The 22,055-nt window shown below is 33.8% G+C and overlaps 2 protein-coding genes and 1 non-coding gene across 3 annotated transcripts; 1 reads left to right on the forward strand and 2 right to left on the reverse strand.

Annotated features, from left to right (window-relative positions):
* Positions 1 to 7,441: 7,441 nt before the first annotated feature.
* On the reverse strand, positions 7,442 to 7,548 carry LOC113860297. The gene has a single exon (XR_003503751.1). It is a non-coding gene; the product is annotated as a small nucleolar RNA R71 (small nucleolar RNA).
* A 460-nt stretch (positions 7,549 to 8,008) lies between these two features.
* Positions 8,009 to 9,485, forward strand: LOC113859397. The gene is made up of 4 exons (XM_027492184.1): positions 8,009 to 8,804; positions 8,916 to 9,010; positions 9,128 to 9,331; positions 9,423 to 9,485. The coding sequence occupies exons 1-4, from the start codon at positions 8,009 to 8,011 to the stop codon at positions 9,483 to 9,485; spliced, it is 1,158 nt and encodes a 385-aa protein (XP_027347985.1).
* Positions 9,486 to 17,992: 8,507 nt separating this feature from the next.
* Positions 17,993 to 18,666, reverse strand: LOC113859398. Its single transcript, XM_027492185.1, has 3 exons — positions 18,564 to 18,666; positions 18,339 to 18,462; positions 17,993 to 18,176 (listed from the first exon to the last, which is right to left on the reverse strand). The coding sequence occupies exons 1-3, from the start codon at positions 18,664 to 18,666 to the stop codon at positions 17,993 to 17,995; spliced, it is 411 nt and encodes a 136-aa protein (XP_027347986.1).
* Between the last annotated feature and the right edge of the window lie 3,389 nt (positions 18,667 to 22,055).

Below are 22,055 nucleotides of genomic sequence, written 5' to 3' on the forward strand. Positions count from 1 at the left end.
ACCTTTGAACTATGTTTTGAACGGTTTAATATGCTATTTCAAGATGTTTTGATATGATTTTGTTAGATCTATTGAATAAAAGCTATTTTCTAAGCTGTAACTGCTGTTAATTGATTTAAAATGCTAAGATTTTGGTTGATCTATCTTAAACTTGCCTTAGCTGAGCTGTTAAAATAATTTTAGCGGTGTGCATCATGCTGAGATATATGTTTTGCATCATTATAGAGTCGAGTTACATGTTTAGGTGGGTAGACATATAACGATAAGTTCATGCAGAGCTGCTGTGCTGTGCTGTCTGAATCCAAATACAGGAATGGGTCGCTCCTGGACCGACTCGGTTCCTTCTGGATTACTTAGGCTGTGAAACCAATTGGAAACCGTTTTCATGCTTTGCATTAGATGGGCTGGAAATGCATAGGGCTTTTGCTATGAGAAATATTTTGCTCTACATATACGATTTTATTTTATTTTTGTAAGCTCACCCTTGCATTTCTTTCTATGTCGATGTGTGCGTATGTACTGCGATGATCGTACGGTAGTACGTGAGCAGATATAGCAGGTGTTGCATCTACTTCACAGGCTGAGGGGCCAGTGAAGAAATGTTAGAAGCTGGAGTTAAGTAATATTGCATCAAAGTCCTTTTTCTTTATATTTAAAGACCTCATGTAGAGGGAGCTACGTAGTACAATTTTGTGTATTTTGAATATTATGAATTAAATGTAATATTATGTTGTTCTGTTGGGTATTTGTTGTAAGAAACTTTGTTTTATTTTGAATAAGTAGTGAATTTCATACTTATATTCTCTATTATTTATTTATCTTAAATAAGTATGTGATGTTGAAACAATGTTCTCGGTTCCTTACAACAACGGGTCGTGACAAAACTTCTTCTAAAAATCTTCATAATTCACTCCTAAACACACCATAATACTATTTAACATCAAATAAAACATTATTTTTTGAATAATAAAAAAGAGGGTGTTACATACACCATTTAGAAAATACTAATCACAAAAAGAAAAAAAGAACAACAAAGCATCCATAGATCACTAACGAGATGCTATGCATGTAATTGACTCTGTGATGAATCCACATTTTATAGATATTTTGTTTGTCTTTTTATAGATTTTTAATAGAAAAATGGACTTAGAAATTGTAAATAGTATAAAAATCTCATTTAGGCCAAACATTAAAGCTTTCTTATTTTTTGTCTTGTTTACACTAATTTTTGTGAATATATTTTGCAATTTTTGATCATTTAAATAATTATGCAGGAAATTCATGTAACATCCTTATTTTTATTCAAAACAATACGAAATAATATGAAAATTTAGTTAAATTTATTATCGGTTGAGTATATCAAATGAAATCATAACATATCCAGTTTATTTTGTTCAAACATATAAGAACTTTGAATGATGAAGCAAAAATAGTTAAACAAAATTTTAAGAGGAACACTAAATGACATGAATATACATTGTGCTCATAATATACAAAGTATTAACATTTACAAAATATTCATCAAGATACATCAAAATACATTAGGACTAATTTCCAACACTTATAAAATACAGAACATAATAAGTCCTAATGAGCAGCTTATCCATCACATGACCAAAGAGACACTAGTCATGCCCGTGCCATCTCTCCATAGGTCACTAGGGTCTACAATAACCTTGATACCTGTAATCCGCTCAAACATCCAATGAAATGGTCTTCCAAGATAATCGTGGTCATGGTATATGAACAGGTACGTCAATGATGCTTGGGTCCTCACGGTGCTGGGAAATATATAAACATAGAGAGTATGATGGATTCTACTTATAGGAAAATCAAAAGGAATACTATAAACTAATTTCATTTCCATCATAATGAGGTCACTAGGTACATCACTTTCATATACAACAATCCTAAAGAAACAAAGTCTCTAATACTCATTAAATACATAATTTAACCTATTAGTTATAGAACTATCTACTAATCTAATCCTCTCGGTGGGTGCTATCATCCTAGTTCCCTGAAATATTTACGTAAGGATGAGTCTCTATTTTTATTACTAAGCATACAATCATAAATAATTCAATGATACAGATAAAGTAATCATGCAAGCATCGTATAACAAGATTATTAATCATCTAAGTTATTTAACTTAGGTCCATTACTACTAACATTTTCAGTTCTCACTTTCACTGCCCTTGGGATCCCTTGAGGTCTTCTTTAGCATAGATAGTTGTTATATACTGCAGCTACACGGATACGTGTGTTAACCTGGCCTCTTTTAGCAAAAACATGGTCAAGAGTATTAGTCAGGAAATGAGTATGAGGCCTGTGGTGTTTCTACTCTTATTTGTCTTGCGCAATTCAAGAGAAGCATCCACCACCCTCAATTCCCAAAGACTTTTCAGTCTTCTCCATCTTCCATACTCCTAGTGTACCTTTGAACTATCTATACCCGTTCTTATCATATTCCTTTCCTTTTCCATATTTCTATCTCATTTCTCTATTATTTTATTCTAACTCATTATTACTTCATACAATAAATCAGTTATTGCCGAGAGTTAGTTCCCTCAGACTTAGTCCCCTATGTACATGCATATACTCAAATAAAGATCATATTCATCGTCAATCACCGTCAAAACATGCTTCACACATAATCAATCATATTTCAAATATATCAAAAACATTATCATTCATCACATATTCAAATCAAGCACTTTCATACATACAAACATAACATTTCTTAGTAATAAGATAGAGCTCTCCTTACCTTAGAAAATTAGTTTCGATGTTGAGAAAGTAAGAGAAGGTTGGTCCATGGATCAAGGTAGTTCTACACCTTATAGAAAAGAGTATTCTTAGAGAAAAGAGAAAATAGAGAAGATAGAAGTAAAAATGAGAGGTTCGAGCTCTAAGATGCTCACTGATGATTTCGTAGAGTTAAGGTTTGAACTCAGATTCGGTGAAGTTTAGGGTTTAGGGCTTATCTGTGATATGGGAAGAGAGAGTTCAGAGAAATGAGAGAGGGACGTGAGTTGTAGAAATGAAAATGAATTTCCATGCTAGAAATCTCTTAAATACCCCTCAACCCCACGCACTCTCGCTTGAACGAGAAACAACTCGCTTGAGTGACGACATCTCACTTGAGCGATATATCTCTCATTTGAGCGAAATATGCAGACAATGGTTTTTTCAACGTTTTTCTGATATGCTTGCTTGAGCGAGATAGTGACCAGAGAGGGCAATATTTCTCCTTTGAGTCCTCACTTGAACAACATAGCTTGCCTGGGTAAGATCTCTATCTCGCTTGAGCGAGGTGACGGTTAGGAAAATTCTATCATATCTCGCTTGAGTAAGATTGCTTTGAAATAAGATATTTCTGGGCGCTTAGTCTTGCTTGAGCGAGATTTCTTTTGCTTGGACGAGATTCCCTGCACTAACTTCCTCTAATACTCTTCAAAATACACTACTACACCTTTTAATGCTATTTAATATCAAACAAAACATAATTTTCTAAATAATAAAAAGAGGATGTTACAATTCCAGACAAATTTCATGGATTTTTGGCTATTTGGAAAATATGAGGTGAAAGTAACTACTTTCATACACCATAGTAATCATTACAGCAAGCCAATTCCAAGGGACAGTTATTGCAAAATTGGGAATAATAAAAATTCATTAAAATAATTTCTTAGTGCATAAGTTCAGTAAAGTCTTTTCAAAATAAGGATGGATTATAATTCATATCAAATTAATGCTACAGGACTAATTTAAATACGTCAAATTTTTAAATAAATTTCTAAGTCTTATAGCAATCTTATCCATCCATTCACTGAGCCTGGTACTGATTATCTTAGTCACCTAAAAATAAATATAAGGGTGGGTACTCTACACTATTAAGCATGCACAAGCATAGAGACTCACCTAGCATATTTCTACACATTTTCATCATAATATAAATCATTCATCACACAACACAAAATAATAATTTTATTTTCATTACATTCAGGTGCGCTCAGTGCACCATCAAACAATTCACACCCATGTGCGCTCACTATACCATCAAATAATTCACACCCATGTGTGCTCAGTGCACGCTAGTCATACTCACTGTGGCACTGTGATCATAGATTCCTAATGCCCTCAACTTTAGAGACTTACTCAGTTTCGCACCATGGATGGTCGCCGGACAATGTGTGCGGTCATGGGCCCCTTGGTAAAGGTGTTAGTCAAAGGTCGAGTCAAGAGAAGAGTGTGTGGCCTGTGGTGCACCCATGCTCATTGTTGGTGTCACCACCACCCTCTCTTCCCCAAGATATTTTTACCGCCCTCATCTTCTACACCCTCAGTGTATCGCTGAACCATTCATAGCTTTCCAACATATTCAATTATTTTGCATCAAGTGATGGCATGCTAACACATAGTTTCACCCACAATCTCAATCATATTACAATATTTACTTTCACACATGGCACGTATGCCAACATTTAAGCACATTGCACACAACCATCCAATTTCCTAGAACCTCACCACAATCAAGCCATTCCACACTCACACATGTCCAATATTCATTTCATCAATCTTAATCAAGAATCTTTTATCAAAACACACTTATTTCCTACATTCTATCTCAACCACAATCCATTACATAGCATTATAAACGAAATTTAAACACAAGATATAGGGTAGAGTCCCCCCTTACCTCAAATTGAAGACTCACAACGTAAATCAACAATGGAAACGTTCCCCACAGTGATTTTCGTCCTAAATATAGGGAAAACCCTATAAGAAACCAAGGAATCAAGAAGAGGAACGAAAAACTAAAAATCCTAACTCACAAACTTACCTCCAAATTCCCCAAACTCGTTTTTTACCTTCAATCTAGCTTCCAACGGCTTTGGAGGTAATTTAATCGATGAAATAAGGTTTTTGGTGGAGAGAATCGAAGAGAGTTTGAAGAGAAGGATAAGAAATGGGATTCTCAAACCCTAAACCCCTCAAATACCCTTCTCGTCATGACACTCTCACTTCAGCAAGTCATCTCTCGCTACAGTGAGACCCCTTTCTCGCTACAGCAAAAATCTTAGACGATGTTGCACTTTAATTTCTGTAGAATCTCACTATAACGAGACACTCTCGCTACAGTGAAACTACAACCCAGAATGCACTCTTCTCTGTTGCCTTCTTGCTACAGTGAGAACACAACAGAATCACCCAGCTCACTCAGGGCCTTCTCGCTATAGCAAGAACACCCCTACGTTACACACTTAGCCAAATTTTCAATCAATTCCAGTCCAATCACATTTCAACCACATTATATAAACCTCTTCACAATCATATTCTCATATTCATACACGTCCACTTCATCACACACATATGCACATCATTACACATATAAATCAAACATACAAACATATGAAAATTTCATATATACCCTTATATTAATATATCAAAATATTATTACAAAAATTTGGAGAATTACTGATAAATGCTTTCTATACTTGATCCTACATTGTAATTCATGAATGATAATTGAGAGTTTTAAGCTATTCATTGATAAAATTTACTATTATTAATTTCATTTTATTCATATTTCAGGAAAAAGGATCAAGAAGTGAAAGCCTTAAAGATGTCCAGAATTGAAGAAAAAGAAACCAGAGATATACACGGGCAAGTACATGCCCGTGTATATGAGCGTGTATCTCACTGGTCGTGTCAATTGAAGAGTATCATCAAGACCAGAGATGTACACGGCCAGATACATGGCCGTGTACATGAGCGTGTACTTTTATGGAAAGCTTTGAAAGGCGTCTATTAGAAAACAGAGATGTACACGGCCAAGTACATGGCCGTGTACTTGGGCGTGTACTTTTACGCGCGTCAGAAATTTAACTTTTGTGAGAAAATTAACCCTAGGATAATTCCTATAAAAGGAGAACTAAACTCAAACCTGAGGAGGCAGTTTTTGGAGACGAAAGACTCAGAGACGGCAAGAGGATGAGATTAAGCATTTTATTTCATCTCTTTTGTAATTTTAATTTGAAGATGTTTAGGTTCTAATTTTCCTTTGAGTATCTAGACGTAATGAATCCTAATTGATTAAATTTTCTGGAATTCTTCTAATGTTATTTCATGTTCCTTTCTCTTGGGTTTAATTGAGTAGTATCAATTTTCTTCTATTTTTTTTTCTTGTTTGAATTTGAGTAAAATTCTTGCATGAATTTAACTTTGCTCAATTAAAAAGACTTGAATGTATTTCTAGAGATAGAAAGACGTGAGTTTTCTATGTTAGGATTAACCCTAATTATGGAATTTATAATGAACTTAATGCAACCTAGGGGTATTAATTAAGGAAGAGATTCTGATTAATCAACTGAGGGTTAGGAATCATTATCCTTGAGAAAGGTATTGATTTAATTTGGAATTTCCTACAACGATAAGGGTTTGGAACTAAGTAGTTGAAGAAGAATTTCAGTCATTTGGACACTTAGGGGGATTTACAGTCTAGATACTTGTCTTTTTACATTGAATACCTTTAGTCATAATTTTCTATAATTTATTTTCACTAGAATATCTGTTCCTTTTAATTTATTATTCTTTTACTTTTAGCAATTTCATCAACAAGGTTTATTTTTCATATTTATTAACAATTACGCAATTAAGGAAAAGTTTCTTAATAACAGTCCCTGTGGATACGACACTTGGTACTTTAATTTTAATTTTAATAATATTACTTCGACAACGGGTACACTTGCCCAGTGATCAGATTTTTACACACCAAGTTTTTGGCGCCGTTGCCAGGAACTGTTTAATTAGGATTCCCTTTATTACGTATTTACTAATTTTATTTATTTCTTTAGTCTTGAATTAACTTAATTATTTTGCTTTCATTCTTTTTAGGAGCTAATTTCTCTAGTGTATGATCAAAACCCGTTCTACTGCACTGTCTGAAGAGCTATTTGAAGTTGACCCAGAGATCGAAAGAACTTTGCGAAAAATTCGGAAAGAGAGGTGACTGCTAGCACAGAGAGCAAACACACAAACCTACATGGAAGGAATGGCAAACAACAAAGATCAACCAAGGACCATGTCCCATTATGCTCGTCCATCATTAACGGGGACAGAGTCTAGCATTGTCCGTCCGGATGTGCAGGAAAATTTTGAAATAAAGCCCAATGTTATTCAGATGGTTCAACAGTTTGTCCAATTTGATGGGTTGCAAGACGAAGACCCCAATGCTCACATTGCAAATTTTCTAGAAATTTGTGATACTTTCAAGATCAATGGAGCTACTGATGATGCAATCCGCTTGAGGCTATTTCCATTTTCTCTCAGGAGCGGAGCAAAGCAATGGTTGAATTCTCTCCCACGAGGGTCTATCACTTCATGGGAGGCTATGGCAGAAAAATTCTTGGCAAAATATATCCCTCCCGCGAAAACTGCCAAAATAAGGAATGATATCTCTTCCTTCTATCAGTTGGAGTCAGAGACATTATACGATACATGGGAGAGGTTCAAGGAATTGTTGCAGAAATGCCCACATCATGGGATTCCGGACTGGCTTCAAGTGCAAACCTTCTACAATGGATTAAACCCAGCCACAAGACAAATGATAGATGCTGCAGCTGGGGGCACTTTGAATAGCAAGACACCAAGGGCTGCACAAGAACTGTTTGAAGAAATGGCAATGAACAGCTATCAGTGGAGCTCCACTCGATCCAAACCTGCAAAATCGGCGGGGATCTATAGTCTTGATGCAGTAACATCCTTGCCAATGCAAGTGGAAGCCTTAGGGAAGAAGATTGATGGTCTATCCGTTAACCATCAAGTTGCTCCGGTAATGAGATGTGATATTTGCGGAGGAGGCCACCCTAGTTATAAGTGTCGAGCTACTCAGGAAGAATATGCCAATGTGATAGGAAACATACCACCTTACCAAAATTATAATGGCATGAATAATTTGGGCTAGAGGAACTATGCAAACCAACCATGGAACAACAACCAACAGCCAATGCGAAACAACACACTCACAAGATTTCAACAAGCTTCACATCCACTACCACCCCCAGCTGAAAAGAAGTCAAACCTTGAGGAATTGATGACCAAATTCATTCAAACTTCAAAATCTCGGTTTCAATCTATGGAGACAGCACTAAGAAATCAACAAGCCTCTATCCATAATCTAGAAATTCAGTTGGGTCAAATTTCAAGACTTCTCTTAGAAAGACCCCAAGGAAGCTTGCCTTGCAATACTGAGACTAATCCTAGGGAGCAGGTTAATGCAGTAACATTAAGGAGTGGCAGAACATTACAAGAGAAGGGGAAGCAAGAAACAGAAAAAGATGCAGTTGAAGAGGAGGATAAATGTCAAGAGGAGACTGTGGAAAAACCCCCTGTAGTGAAAGAATTCATACCCCCACTTCCCTACCCAGCAAGATTGAAGAAAGACAAGGATGATGAACAATTTGGTAAATTTCTGTCCTTATTTCGTCAACTTCATATTAATTTACCGTTTGTTGATGTCTTGGCACAGATGCCCAAGTACGCCAAATTTCTGAAGGATCTACTGTCCAACAAGAAGAAATTGGAGGAGTTGGCCACAGTAACTCTGAATGAAGAATGCTCAGCAATTCTGCAAAACAAGATGCCCAAAAAATTGAAGGATCCAGGGAGTTTTACTCTTCCTTGTCTCATTGGTAGATTGATAGTTAATAGGGCTTTAGCTGATTTAGGTGCTAGCATTAATTTGATGCCATATTCTATTTTTAAGAAATTAGGTTTAAGGGAACCTAGGCCAACTAGGATGAGTATTCAACTAGCTGATAGATCAATTAAATATCCTAGGGGTATCATTGAGGATGTGCTTGTAAAAGTGGACAAATTTATTTTTCTTGTTGATTTTGTAATTCTTGATATAGATGAGGACGCTGATGTCCCCTTGATCTTAGGTTGTCCATTTTTAGCTACTGCAGGGGCTATAATTGATGTGAGGGATGGAAAGTTAATTTTGAGGGTTGGAGATGAAAAAGTCACTTTCAAAATTCCTGATGTAATAAAAAAGTCTTTGAAACAAGATGATTCTTGCTACTTTATTAATGTAATTAATGATTATATTTCTGATTGTGCACAGGAATTCTTGATTTCAAACCCATTGGAAAGAAGCTTAGTTCATGATAGAGGAAAAGATTATATGAGTTTGGTAACTCAAGAACAGTGGTGTCATTTAGAAGCCACTAAGCCATTATGGAGAAAGAGAGACTTCAAAGTTTTGGAGTGGAAATCAGAGAAGCAACCCAACCCATCCATTAATGAACCACCAGATGAAAAATTGAAGGTCTACCATCATAAAAAATTCAAGGGAGGTAAACTATTTCAAAAAGGTGATTTAGTACTGTTGTACAACTCTCGCCTCAAATTATTCCCAGGTAAACCCAAATCCCATTGGTCTGGACCGTTTACTGTGCATAAGGTATTTCCTTGTGGTATAATTGAATTAACTCATCCAGAAAAAGGAAATTTTAAGGTGAATGAACATAGGCTGAAACTGTGCCAAGGGGGTCAACTACAAACTTTTGCAAATGAGGAGTTTAAACTCCTCCATGTTGAATGTTGAATTACATTGAATAGTTTAGGTTAGGTAGGTTTAGTTTATTTTAATTTAGTTATTTATTTGCTTATTTATTTATATTTTGAATAAGTGTCCTCGCCCCAGCATGAACCCTATCTCCTTCTGACCACTTTCTTAGTATAGATGATGAAGACTCAGATGATGAGCAATTTAGTCTGCAATTAGGAGTCTTAGTTGTTGAATTTTTTTACTTATGTTATGTTTAGGATTTAAATTGCTTTTTTCTGTTTATTGCTTCTATTTCTTTATCGCATTATTTTGATCGTTCTACTCCTCTTGTCATTATGAATTGAGTTAAATCTTCTTATAAATCAATTTTAATCAGGTTTCCTTTCCAAGTCAATCTCAGATTAGTTTTGCTTCCCAAGATTCTTTACTTATTTACTTACTCTTCAGGGAAGTTTCACTTGCACTTTAATTCTTATATTTGATTGAGGACAATGCAAATCTTACAATGTGGGGTGGATAATTATAGATGTTTGAACTGAATTGTTGTTTTATTCTTGAGCAATACTGAGTCAATTTTACTGTTGCATAGAAGATGATATTCCTGGAAATAAAAAAATAAAAAAAAGATTCATATGCAGTTATTCTAGATATTGGATTTGTGTTTTTGATTGTTTTTCGATTGAAGTATCGGTAGATTTTTCTGATTTGAGGATCATATTCTCATATTCATACACGTCCACTTCATCACACACATATGCACATCATTACATATATAAATCAAACATACTAACATATGAAAATTTCATATATACCCTTATATTAATATATCAAAATATTATTACAAAAATTTGGAGCATTACAGTCTCTACGCATTTGAAGAAAGAAAAATGATATACTAACTTAAAATGTAGACTAGTTCCATTCAACCTAGTGGCAAAATATTTTCTCCAAAAGTTAAAAATGATGCAAAGATCTTAAAAAACAAATCACATTTTTGTAGCAATGACGAGATTTAAACAAGGACCAACATTTAGAAGGTTATTGTGAAGAGGTGAGAGAAATTGTCAAGTTTTCGCGATAGGGAAATGAAACCCAAGAGTGCTTTGTGTAAAGTGCTACATGAGAAAGGTGACACTATGTTTTTAAAATTGGTACTAATAAATAGATCTCTACATTGATTACTCTTAAAGTTAATGCAAAAACCACTTTCTACATCAGTTGTTTTTAGAACTAATGTAAAGAAGTTCTTATAAATTTTAAATCATTACCACATTTTCCTTTGTATCGACTCTTTTATAACTGATGTAAAATTTTGTTGTACAATATCATTTTGTCACTAGTTTAAGTTAAATTAAATGCTTTCAAAACATTAAATATGTTTGATTGTGTGTCATACATCTAAACTTGTTTTGAACTCCCAACCTCTTGGTTTTTCCTAATAGAATCTATTACTTGCTCATAATACTTTTGATGATTACTTATTTCAACCTTTGGTTGTGTACTATAATATTCAACTAATCAACCATATGTGCACTTCATGAAACATGTCATTCAAAAATTTTGTGCACCTTTTAAAAAAATTTTGAACTATTTCTAACGAGTTAGTAGTCATGTGATTATATTTATGTCTATGTTTATCATGCACCAAATTTCATTTTTCTTTTGAAATGCTATCAATCCATCTTTAAAATATATAACAACCATAATAAATTAAACTATACTAATATACATGGTGTTGCAACAGGATAGTGAGTGCTTTAAGAAAAATATTGATTTTAAGAATAAATGTTTTCTCAAAATTAGAAAAATCACTACTAAAGTTTATTAAAGAAAATCTTAGAAAAACTATTAAAACAACATGATTTCTAAAACAAAAAAGTAAGTTTGAGAGTCATTTACGTGTACGAATAGTATTAACACCCTACAACGTCTATTTAAATGATGGTTATCTTAAATTAGTTGTGAAAATTTATTATAATTTTAAAAAAATTGTTTAACACCCGAACAATAATTGTTACTATTTTTATTTTAAAGGAAGAAATATTATTTGCTGAAATATTAATTGATATCTTATAAAAGAGAAAAGTTTATTTTCAAAATTATTTTGACATAACAGATTTGGTTTCTACTCCTATATATCCTCAAATATAACAAAGGATTCAAAGTCATATAGTTCTATACAAAAAATTTAAAATTGATTGATTAAATCAAGTTTAGTAAAATAAAAGTTTATTTTAAGATTAAAATTATTTTTATAAGATTATAACATTTAAGATACATGATAACATGGTTATACATGTATTTGACAATAAACGATACAGAAGGTAAATGGAGATCACACAACTATTTTGAAAATCCTTAAAAATTATTTTTTAGTTTATAGAGGAAATATTTGAAATTATTCTTGATTTGAAGATTTATTGGAAATAATTTAAGATAACATAAGCTACACATAAATTCCTTATGACTTAATTATCAATCAAAGGCAATGTAAGTCACATATCGATATCGTGATAATAAAATAAAAAAATAAATCTAAGTAATCAAATGTCTAATTATTTAATTTTTCAAGATATTTAAATATAGAATTAATTATATTTCATGTAGGATAAATATTTAAAGAAAAATGAAAAATATATTTAAATTGATTAGTAAAAATAACTATTTAATTGACAAAAATGAAAATCTCATTTGATAAATCCGTATTTCATGTGACTTAAGGTAGCGTTTGGATGCTGTCTCTAGACACTGGAGATAGAGACAATGATGGACAGAGACACAGTGGGTAGTGTCTGTGTTTTATGTTTTGGATGTTATACAGAATATTGTGTATTGTCTCCTGTATTATGTTTAGTTGTGTAAGTAAAGACACACATTTTATTAGAAAAGACTAAAATACCCTCCCTTTTCTTCTTTAGAACCCTAAAATTTTTATTCACCCCCACCATCTTATATTTGACCCTCTCTGCCTCCACACAAACAATTCATTCTTCTCTTTCCTATCTAAATCTTGTTGTGTCAGTGATTGGACCTCTACTTCGTCGAGTATCCCTCTGCCCTAAAACCCTGCTTCTTCTTCTAGATTCTCGCAGGCTGTTGGTCTGAGCTAAACTGAGAAGGTATAAATAACGCGATTGTGTGTTGTTTATGTTGTTCTTCCCCGTAGTGTGCTGTCATGGTCAACAATCACCCATATAGAAACGTCATCTTATTCGTGGAGTTGTTCGCCTCTGTTTCAAGACTTGATGGCGACAAGGTAAACCATAATCCCTAGTTTTCTATTTTATGGGTTTGTCCTAAATTTGATTTTGGTAGACATTTCAATTGCTTCATTGTTTCCTCCAAAGCCAAAAAGTTGATGTCTGTATGTAGGACAATGTAGGGTTTTTTTACCTTTCCCATACTCATGTACTAATTTTTTATTCATTCCTTTGTCGATGCTCTCTCAATGATAAATATTTGCAAATATTTGGTTTGCTATATGGCTACCTGTTCACAAGTTTTTGGAAAGTGAAAGATCATCATTATATTGAATGTGAAAAGCTTGATCTGACTACACGAGTGATATTTTAAAAAGACAAGTTCTTTAAAAATAGGAATGTAGAGGTGAACCTTACTTTTCCCCCTCTCTAAAATTATATTGCTCTGTCATTGGAGTTGTGTAACACCCTCATTTTGTGATTTATTATTTTTACAATTAATGTTAGTTATTTGTGCATGTTATTTGAAATTAGAAGTGTTTAATTGATATAAACTATAGGATATCTCGTTGTAGCGAGAATGAGGCAGTGAAAATGGAACATTCTGGAGCCCTCTCGCTGTAGCTAGAATCTCTCGCTGTAGCGAGAATGCTACTCTCTCGCTGTAGCAAGAACGACAGACAGTAAAGGAAGAAAACTTCTGATTTTTTTGCTGTAGCAAGAAAGTCACGAGTTTGAGAGATATTTAAGGAACTCTCACCCTAAAATCTTCATTTTCAACCAAATCACATATCCCTATCCATCCTCTTCATTCTCTCCCTCTCCTTTCTCAAAGAAAACCTCCAATAACTTTGGATCTCTTTCAGATTTGAGCTCAAACATCCGTTCTTCTCAGATCTAAGTAAGTTTCTCGGAGCTCAGATATTTATTTTATCCCTTTTCTTTGGTTCTCTTCTCATCTTAAGATCTCTACCTCGAAATACTTAGAAAATCTTATCTTTTAGAAGATCTCTCCGTGGATAGTGTGGAATCTCTCCGTAGATCACTCAGAGAACTAGTTTGGAGGAATCGTTATTAGGTAAGGGGAGTATTTTCTAGTTGTAGTTATATATGTATATATAGATCTAGTGGTTCTTCGAGAAATATGAGTATCTTACTTAGTAAAGTTCTGTAAATTTTGATAGTATCATATGACAAAGGTGTATTTTGATATAAAGAGAGGTTTGGAATTTATTTTAAACTAATAATATCATATTTTTAGAGAAAATATGGGCTTAAGTAGTATTAAGAGATTTTAGAACTGAGTTCCTTAAGATGTATATGAATTAAGTAATAAAAGATATTCTATAATGAACTTTAGGTTATGAGACTATATATGAGATTGTACGATCTATGCTAAGTCCGAAGGTGTTCAACTCTCGGCATATTGTACTGATTGTATGGTGTGATATTGCGTGGTAGTCTCTGTAATAAGTCTGATATATTGTATTGGTTGCGTGATATGACTTTTATGACAACTTTACATGTTAAACTGGTAGAATTATGGAAATGAATGAAGTGTTGAATGAAAGTGAAAGCATGTGATGTATGAATAAGAAATGAGAATATGATTTAGAAAGAATATAAGGCGTGATTATAATGCATGAGTCCACGCAACTTGAAACGGAGTGATTATGATATAAATTATAGCACATTGAAAGGGTGTGTTATCATATATATTGTAATCCATGAATTTATATAAATTGTGACTCATGAATCATGACATGCTGATTGATATAAAAAATGTGAAATGAGAAATGTTGAGAATGAGTATAGATAATATAGCAATACACTGGGGGTATAGAGTTAAGGAGAAAATTTGGGAAATCTTAGGGAAATAAGGATGGTGAATGTTAACAATAAAAAGGGTGCACAATAAATTATTGAAAATAAATATTCACAGGCCACACCCTCATCTCCCGATGAAGCTCCTGACTATACCTTTACTAAAAGGGACCAGAGCGGCACACGTATATCCGTGATGTTGCGGCCAGCCAGCAGCTATCTATGGTAGAAGTCCTCAAGGGATCCCAGGGGCAATTATGATGAAAAGTGTTATAGATGGGATATGATATAGAATATGTATGATTATATATATATATATATATATATATATATATATATATATATATATATCGTAGCAGATCGATTTATGTTATTATGATTCGTGTGTTGTAGTACATTGACAGGTGTCACTAGGACATATGTATTGTGACACATAATTGAAATGATATGACACATGTATAATAACACACAGGTCAACATAAAAAAGTATGTATGATGAGTGAATTGTGGTATGTGCTCTAATTGATGATTATATGATTGTATGTATTTGGATGTGATGAATGTAAATATGGACTGTACCCTGTTAATAATGAATTAGAATAGGATATTAAGTTATAACTCTAATTACTGGTAATTCATTTATATTAAAAGAGACTTAGAGGGGCGGGAAGTACTCACCCTTACTGATTATTTTCAGGTAATGAAAGAGAAGAAATTGAGATGGTTGATCCGTTTTAGGGTCATACTAGGCAGAGATTGTGAGAAAGAAACTGCTCAGATAAATTTGATTTAATGTAATAAAATCACTTATGTATTTTATTTATTGACAGTGGAAATCTTCTAAGGAGAAATATTGTAAATTCGTAAAGTTTATTAATTCGTATTTTCATATTATACCATTTATTCCAAATATACAAGTTGTTATCAATTTTCCCTAATCATGTTTTAATAATATAAGTTATAAATGCAAATTATTTATATATTAAAAGAAGGATGTTACAAGTTGCGTTAATAGAAAAATTCATTTCATACCTCTCAGAAATTTTATTTAAAATTTGTAGATCTCGATGCATTATCGTACGACAGAGTTTGGCTAATCCTTTTTGTGGGTGTAGAGATAGGAAGATTTTAATGGTCTCAAAGAAGCAAGCTAGTTGTGGAAGAGAATTTTAGAGGTGTCCCAATTGGATGGTAAGCTTGATAACGCAAATTTGTTTTGTTTGTTTTATTTTGATTTCATTGTCTTATATTTTCTCGTTGCATATTCAATTCAGAACAGAGATAGGACATGTGGTTATTTTAAATGGGTTGACGATGAAAATATATATGATGTTCCAAGTACTGCGGATAAGGTAACATCACAACTGTCTTTGAGGAGCGCTATGTTGCCTGAAGAATCACAAAGGAAAATTGAGAAGCTAAAAAGAAAGTTGCGTATAGAGAGGATTAAGTCTAACATACTTGTACTGGCTCTAGTAATTTCCTTGGTTATGCACTATGTTAAATGAGGTGTCTTTAGTTTTATTGAACCTTAGGTTTTCCATGCCTTATAGAGGGTATGACATTTGTAATATATAATAGAGAATGATACTTTCATTTGTAAAGAAGTACTACATTTTGTACTATTTTTCTGTTGAAGAAGGAAGAATGCATTTGGCATGGTAGGTGTGTATGTATGGAACCAAACAATACATATTAGACATGGGTTTGAATTTACTGGCATGTTGATCAATAATTAAATTACCTTGATCCATAGTGAATGAAAGCCATATTGATTAGGTAGAAAGGCTTGTTAAAAGGAAATTCATAGACTGGCACTAATTTCGTGACATTGCATTGTAACTGTTAAAGAAAATTTTAGCAATAATAAGACATGGCAGATCAACTTGGATTCACAGGAAATTTTTAAATTTGCTGCAGATGTGGAGTGCCTTCTTATTAATTTGTAAGAACTAAGCCAAGGTCTTAGATACAAACCTATCCTTACAAAGACCATCCATAACCAAATTTTTTGACCATATAAGTTAGTAATGAATCAAGAAATGAGATTCAAACAATGATCTGCACAAAGCTGTGGAAAGCATATGTAAAAGTATAATTCCTATAATTTGCTTCCTATTTATTCTATGTTAAAAAAGCACAATTATACTAACTTCTATGGTCAAAATTGAGGCACAACAACTAATCAAATTTAGATTCATACACAACACCATATCAGTAGCAGAATTAGACAGTATAGAACATAATGTCATGAAACAAAGTCACAATATAGCAAAATAAAGTGGATCTATAATACCACTCAACACCATATCAGTATTAGAGACATACACAACAACATCTAATTATACCTAGGCATCTAATATATTTCTTGCAAATCCCTCCTTGTGCGCATCCATGCTTCAAAAGGTAGTCTTCAAATCTGGGTTTTGGGCAAACTTCACTCCAAGGCATTTGACCTCGTCTGGAGTGAAACCTAGGTTGTCCAACATTGTCCCGATATCGGATTGTGGATTCAAGCTAGTAATTGCATCAGCCAGAATTTTGACGTCCTCTCGTTGAGCTACATTGAATCGGTCAACTAACCTCTCCATGTTGGCATCATTGAATCGGTCAACTAACCTCTCCATGTTGGCATCACAAAGAAACAGAGTACTATTGTTATCAGTTGTACAGAGAAATAACTGCAGCTTAGTTGTGAACATGAACAAAAAAAAATCATTCTTTTTACAACAACCTTTCATTATATTTTCTCGCTACTCACAATAACAACCACATAAACTAAAAACCAAAGTGTTGAACCGTACCTTTCCCCACTCCACCAACACATCTCTACTATCCATGTCTACACAGTGGTTTTCCGAATTCCACGCAAACCCACTGCAGTTAAGCATTTCAGCAGCATAATGGTATTTTTCCTTTAAGCTCTTGTGTTTATTTTTACAGTGACTTGCCGTTATCCCACATCTAGGCAGCTTCTCGTTCATTTTATCGGCAAGCTTTTGGAAAGCCCCCCCCCCCCCCAGACTTAAACTGACCTGCATCAACCTTATGTCCATCTACGACCAATTCTTCCATAAAGCATACCAAATGCTCAGTCTCATTGTCTGTCCATTGACGTGGAAGTGGTTTTGCCATCTACCCTTAACAAATGTTAATAAACCAAAGCATCATAGAGAAGTCCAAGCCAAATGCAATGAACAAAAAAAAGAAACAAAAGTATAATCAAAACGATGCAACATAAACACATGAACCATATTCAAAGTTCAACCAAGTGACTTATTGCAAATTGTTCTAGAGTACAATGCATAGAAGACTCAACAATTGTTCATAACCAATCAGAATCATCCAAGTACATGAAATAACATAAATGCTAAGGGTTGTATTACAAATAACTCTAGGTGGTACGCTCGCTTCTCCACTCTTTGAACATTTCATGGGCAAGAGTATCTCGCCACAGATTCCACTCAGGGTTACTGTCGACACAGTCAATCGTCTCCACATCATTTATGGTACCTTCAACTGTCAGCATCTGATCACCATCGTCAATTGACTCCTCTAGAGGATCAACGTCCATACTCCTTCAAATGAAGTTTTGCAACAGACAACACGCAAGTATAATACGATTTTGTGTCTTAATTGGATAGAATGATGGGCTCCTTAAAATTGCCCATCTCTTCTTAAGCAGCCCAAAGCAACGCTCAATGACATTCCTAACTGAGGAGTGCTTCTTGTTAAAGTACTCTTTGGAGTTACGAGGTGCACGATTTCCTTGTGTCCACTCCTGCACATGATAGCATGAACCTCTATACGGTGCTAGAAAACCTCTACTGTTTGTATAACCAACATCAACTAAATAATAACTACCTATTAGATGAACATAGAAGGACAAAAATTAGTAAATTAAGTCAAAAGTGGATGAATTACTCTAATTGTTATTTTTTTACAAACTTTTGATTTCAACATACCAGTTGGGACTTTGAATCCATTATGCCTTGCTATAGCATCTCTAAGTACTCTTGAATCAGATGTTGAACCTTCCCAACCACTAAGGACGTAGACGAAGTTCATATCTCGATTGCATACTCTTAAGACATTGGTGGAGATCTGGCCTTTTCTTGTTCAATATCTACTTTTATCTGTCTCCGGCACAGTAACATTTATGTATGTGCCATCTAATGCTCCTAGACAATCCTATATCGTAAACTAAACAATTATTGTTAATTGTGTAAACATTATATTCACATACACATTTCACAAGTAGGTGTTGAGCAACATTACCTTAAACCATTTCCATCTAGGATCCATACAATCTTCTAGGACAAGTTCAGCATTGGCAAGAAGAAGACTTTGGACACGCAAGACTGAACACAGCACCTTGTTAAAATATCTACTAATGGTTTCACCTGACCTACAGAAACGAACTTGGATGCTACGATTTTTTCTATGGTGGGCCAATATCATTAGAAAAGTTGCTACTTGCTCAGTTATGCTAACATGACCATCAGCATTTAACCCACCATGAATTTGAAGTAATTCACATAGTGAAGAGAATGCACTTAAATTCATCCGTAACTCCCAAATACAATTCCTATCACCCCACTCCCAATGATGCTTTCTAGTGCATCTTGCCTAACTACATTAGTGTTCACTTTTCAACTATGGAAACCATCATCAATACTTCTATTCCTTTTATTCATATATATCCTCAACATGACCATGACCATGACCATGAAGTTGCATAATTTTTGCCTCTTCATCCAATAATATGCAACAACCATCAAAATTTTGTCCAAATGCTTCATCCCTTCCTATTAAGCAACACAAATTTTGTCCAAAGTGCAGAATGTCAAATGACTAGTCCTTTTTTGGTATAACATACCAAATTTAGAAGTTTGGCTTGGATGGTATGTTGTTGAACAATGAAGAATGATTTGTCTACTCGATTTTGCACTTATAACAAGAACCATTTATACACACTCCAAGTTTAACTGGACAAACAAAAATTCCAATAGCAAAAATGTACTTCACAAGTACTATGAATATTTGTGTAATTGTCCAAATACAAATTAGCATTACAATTATATACCAAAACAAGATAACCAAAACAGAGGCTGCAAATGACTAATTGTTTTGGCCTATGTATTTGTTTTACAGGCTATTGAATCACAACTATAACTGCTATGGGAAGTTTGTGATTAATTGCAGGTCAACAAAAATGTATGCAGCTGCTCTCTTCAAGGAAAAGAATGGAATTATTACACAAGCGTTAAAAATAGAAAGCAAAATTTACAACTCGATAACCAGCTACATAGACACCCAACCAATATTTGCAAGGAAGAAACAGCAACAAAACAACATTTGAAACAGTGTTCAAGAACTTAAAACAGTGACACTGACACATCCATTTCAAGCTACAACCGTTAAACATGGAAAGGAAAATTTACAGATGAATCATACACTACATAAACACCCAACCAATATTATGCAGGAAGATACAACAACAATAAAACATTTAAAACAATGTTCAAAAACTAAAAAAAGTAAAAGTTATCCATGAAAAGTAGATTGCAATAAGCAGTTGTTACCTTTTTCAGAGGATCCTCACAAATGGTCACCACGAAGAGCCTAAATGGAGAACAAAAACAAAAACGAGATGTCACAAGAGATGAGAGCAGTTGGAAATTGAAAGAACTCATCGTGAAGATTGATGAACGAAGACAAACATTACCTCAGCTGCAGGTGTGATGGCGGTGCGGTTTGGGTCCTCTCGGTTGAAGTAGATGGCTGCAAACACGACTAGGGTTGAAGATGATGGAGAAGAGAAGTGTAGCACCAAGGGTAGGAATGTAATATTTTAAAGCTAGTAGGGGTATTTTTGTCTTCAAAAATTACTTCTCCGTGTCCCTACAACCGGGACACCAGTGTCCTTATTTTCATGAGGTACACTGGTGTCCATCGAATTTGTGTCCCGCGTGTCCTTTGTGTCTCTATCTCTCAAGCATGATACTTGCCAAACACGATACGTGTGCCTCTGTCTCTATCCCAGTGTCTCTCTGTGGCAACCAAACGCAGCCTAAGGTAACATGGGGACATAAAGGACTTAACAATTTAAAACACGTAAAGGTAGATACGCTACGTAATAACATTGCAAATTGCTACATTAGAATAATTCTTAGCTTAATTCAATGAATTAATTAATAATTTGATAATTAAAAGAAAATATCTAAACAACTACATTTTGACCAATTAAAAATATTTATTTAATTAATTATGGTTAAAATATATTAAATTTTTATCACACAAATCCTACTTTTTAAATCTTTTAAATTCTTTTGCTTAATGCTTGCTTGATTGAGATTCACTTAATTCTTCAATTAAACAAAGGTACTAGTATTCAAGGAATTGAGTATAACTTAATATAGTGAATTCAATCTATAACACCCTTATTTTGTTTTGTTATTATTGCATTTTATGTTATTTGTTAGTGCATGTTGTTTGGAATTAGCAGAGTTTTACTAGGCATTTTTGGGGCACTCTCACTCAGGCGAGATGGGTCTCGCTCAGGCAAGAAAAGATAATATTGCCACAATTGTCCTCTCAATCAGGCGAAAAGTCACAAAAAATGGAGAGCTCTCTAGACACATTCTGACTTAGGCAAGAATATCAGAAAACTAAAGAAAAATCATTGTGTGTTTTTCTCACTCAAGCGAGAAATGGCTTGCTCAAGCGAGGTGATCTCGCTTAAGTGAGAGTCTCCTCGCTCAAGCGAGAACTCATGAGTTTTAAATAATATTTAAGAAATTTTCTATTTTAAAACTTGCATTGCAATCTAAGAAATTTTTTCTCACTTTTTTCTCTAACTCTCTTCCCTTTCCCTTAAAGAAAAACCCATGAGCTCCAAACTTCTCTGAATCCGAACTCGAATATCCGTTTTACTAAATCTCAAGTAAGTTTATTGGAGCATAATTCTTCAATCTCACCTCTATTTTCTTATTTTTCTTCTTTTCTCAAAAAATACTCTCCTTTGAAATATATAGGAAAATCTTGGCCTTTCAAATGATATCTTCCACAAAACTCTTCAGAAAACTATCTCTTTAAGGTAAGGAGAGCTTTATTCTATTACTAAAAATATGACATAATTTTTTACTCATAAACGTGTGATAGTATGATTTTATATAAGTTATTGAAAGTATTTTGAGTTCATGTAGGTGGCTATATGTTCTTTTGTTTGAAAATATGTGTTTGAATGAGACGGTTGATAATTTATTTAATTTGATGAAGTGTGTTTTCTTTGTTCTTGATGATGACATGAATTATATATTTTGTTGAGCATATACAATTAGAGTGAGTTTGAAGATGTTCAAACTTCGGCATGGTTGATTGATGTATGATCTGAAAAGTAAACCTGAATATAATGAAAAATAGAAATGGATGAAAGATTATGTTATTATAAGAGT

The sequence above is a fragment of the Abrus precatorius genome, unplaced genomic scaffold (genome assembly GCF_003935025.1).
Source record: "Abrus precatorius isolate BTA unplaced genomic scaffold, Abrus_2018 Scaffold2, whole genome shotgun sequence".
NCBI lineage: Eukaryota > Viridiplantae > Streptophyta > Magnoliopsida > Fabales > Fabaceae > Abrus > Abrus precatorius.